This window comes from Macadamia integrifolia, chromosome 7, assembly GCF_013358625.1.
Source record: "Macadamia integrifolia cultivar HAES 741 chromosome 7, SCU_Mint_v3, whole genome shotgun sequence".
Classification (NCBI taxonomy): domain Eukaryota; kingdom Viridiplantae; phylum Streptophyta; class Magnoliopsida; order Proteales; family Proteaceae; genus Macadamia; species Macadamia integrifolia.
Window position 1 is genome coordinate 34,661,041 of NC_056563.1, and position 3,033 is coordinate 34,664,073.

A 3,033-nucleotide genomic window follows, 5' to 3' on the forward strand; every position below is an offset into this window, starting at 1 on the left:
GGGGGGGGGGGGAATGACCACCCCACACCTCATGAAAGGAAGAAATCCCACCCCTGTTGATGCTTCTACTAGTGCTCTCATTGGCCACCGTGCTGGTGCAGGGGCAATGCTGCCTTTCAGGGAATATTCTCCCATAAGTAAAATAGAAAAGTAAACCCCTAAAAAATAACCAAAACTTTGTGTACTGATAAGGTTCCAGAAAATGGGGAACTCTTGGAACTGCAAACCCAAACACATCTTCAAACTAGGCCCCACGTTGGTCTGAACCAGAAATTGGATCAGTTTTAAGAACCGCAGACCAACGAAACGGTGCTGATTCCATCCTGCCGCAAGCCCTCTTTCTTTTACTACTGCTGGCCACTAAATTTGCATCACCTACCCAACCATTCTTTCCCACCAAGAAGAGCACAAATAGAAATCGGTATCGTAGAATGTGTAACAAAATTTCAAACAGTTTACCACGCATACAAGTAAATGTGGTGAAGACCACATGGTGGAAGTGGAGCTCACCATTCGATGTGCCACCTAAATAATGTGCCAATATTTGGACACGTTGAACAGAGAGGGAAAAGAAAATAAGATACAACAATCAGATTCTGTTGACTTTTAGGCCTACAAGATATAAGGAGAAATAGATACCCCAGTACATGCGTCTACATTTATGACATTGATTATAATCCTTCGCGGTTTATCCAAAAGGAAACCTACATTCGATAGCTAAAGAACTGCAATTAAAAGCCAAAACCACTGACCTTGAGAAGTTCGGGCAAAAGAAGCAAACATTCTTTCAAGCACTTGTCAAGGAAAAAATCATGGTACTGGATAACCTGTTATGGGAATCAACATGTTAGAAATTTCTCTCTACTTAACATGGTATATATCTATCAAAAAGAAATAGCTAGTACAAGCAAAGAGAAAACGGAACTCACCTCATCTATGCTTTTCGCAGTTTGAAGTCTATCCTGCATCATGTGCCAATTGGGTTCAAGCACCTGGAAATATGAGACGTTAAGAAGCAATTTTACATAATAAAGTACAAAGCTAACAGGCTGAAACCTAAACAAATCATTGCATGAAGGCCAGAAGAAGTAAAGGAATCTTCTTTATTGATACAGCATCTAGTACAAAAGCAAGAAGAACCACAAAAATAAAAACCGTCAATGAGTTCTTACACCCAATGCATCCCACAGCAGTACACCATGTAATGATGGGATTGATGCAGATATATCAGAAAAATGACCTTATTTAGATTAAATAATCCTTGGGTTGGGTTCTATATGTATTTATGTTTAGGTCCAATGGCTTTTCATTGTAATAGGTCACTTTAATGGGCCTAGAATAAGGGTAGGAGCTAGGACTACGAGATTGGTTAAGTAGGATTAGTGATGTAGATACGCACCCGTGGAGCGACCCATACCCATATGGGTATCCAACCAGAGATGAACCATACCCATATTGAGTCCTTGGTCTAGTAGGATTTTAGAAATTTATTTTATTTAAGAAGATTGTTTTTTATTTTATTTTATTCACTTTATTTTAGCAAGTAAGGTACACAGGATTTAGAGAGTGAATTTGCAATTAGTTTCCTTGTTTAGGATAGTTTCTTATTTCACTTGAGTTTCTATTTTATGTCTTTTATTTTCCTTTAAATTGGTTGTAACCAATAGACAAGTCAGATTGAAGAAAATATGAATTGAGCGAGTATTTGGGAAGCTTGCGGGCTTGTGTGAGCGATTCTCGTTCCCCCCCTTTCTTAGTGCAATTTCTCCCTCCCCTGCAACTCTGAGACCCATCTTAGGGAACTCTTCCCTACCCTTACCGGCCTTCCATCAATTAGTTTATTTTTTTTTATGTAAGAAATAAATAAGTCAAGTCCTAAAATGATTAGGAATTTAAGTCCAGATTTCATTATAAGTCTATGTTCCGTTTTAGAGTCCTAGTTTGAGTAGGAGTGTCAAATACTAGTTTGTTTCGACTATTCCAAGTAGTAGATTGAATTTCAAATCACTTAAGGATTGTTAAAGAATTTTTTTATGAAATCTATATAGAGATGTAACAACCTAAGGCCTCAGACACGAATTCATGAAATATAGCTTTCAGTTTTTTTCTGAAGTTCTGCTGCTGTGGATTCAGTGCCTGGTGGATCCCAAGTGGGTAAGTAGATCCCCACCTCTTACACCCCCCTCACCCCCCTCAAAAAAAGCCCCAAGTGAATGTAATGATGCCGACTTTATAAAAATATTCTGGATCCCATTATTATATTCTATCATCCGGTTCAAGAGAAAGAGGTCCTTAGGTTGCAAAGTGACCTACCTGGTGGATGATGTCAAAATTTAATTAAAGCAGCAGAGATCTTCTGTGAGTTTAGAAATTTGGGTACATTTGTGGGAAAGTATTTACAAGGGAGTATGATAAATGTAACAATAGGGGAGGAATCGAAAATTTTCATGCAATAAACCAAAAAAATAAAAATAAATAAATAAAAATGTCAAATCTAATAATAGTTTGAGGACAAGATGGTTCCATGAAAAATTATAGATATCATTAGTTGTGAGAATGTATTATGTACATAATGATTTACAAACACATTATCAATTTCATCACAGGACATCTTTGCAGCACAATTTGATTAATCATCCTTTAACTCCGTGCAACTATCATTAAGTGGAACTTTAAGCTTTTACAAGGTTACAAGATGTTAAAAGCAAAGTTCTTGGCTAGAAAACCAACCACCAACTGAATAGTTTGGTATTTCTACAACTAATTCATATATATATATATATATATATATAAGAGTGAAGGTATTCGTCTGAGAATGGGAAACAGGACAGAAGGAAGAAGTAAAGCTAACCTCAAATGTTAGATAGTGTAAAAGACTGTTGATAAATTTAAGCATGCTACGACATAAAACTGATGAGCGGGAGATAACGGTTCCTCTTTTGGTAAGAGCACGAACTCCCTGAGGAAATAAACTGCATTTAGTTAGGGGCAAAAAAAAGTACCTGCCATAAGATGTAGATTGGGGGGGGGGGG

The 3,033-nt window shown here is 37.3% G+C and overlaps 1 protein-coding gene across 10 annotated transcripts in view; it reads right to left on the reverse strand.

Annotated features, from left to right (window-relative positions):
• LOC122084245 (gamma-tubulin complex component 2) overlaps positions 1 to 3,033 on the reverse strand; it is a 23,195-nt gene that overhangs the window by 3,055 nt on the left and 17,107 nt on the right. For all 10 annotated transcript variants that reach the window (XM_042652336.1, XM_042652330.1, XM_042652339.1 and 7 more), the window contains 3 exons: positions 2,852 to 2,959; positions 930 to 992; positions 753 to 827 (listed from right to left, as the gene is read on the reverse strand). In XM_042652336.1, coding sequence (XP_042508270.1) covers positions 753 to 827; positions 930 to 992; positions 2,852 to 2,959 — 246 coding nt within the window. The remainder of the gene's footprint in view (positions 1 to 752; positions 828 to 929; positions 993 to 2,851; positions 2,960 to 3,033) is intronic.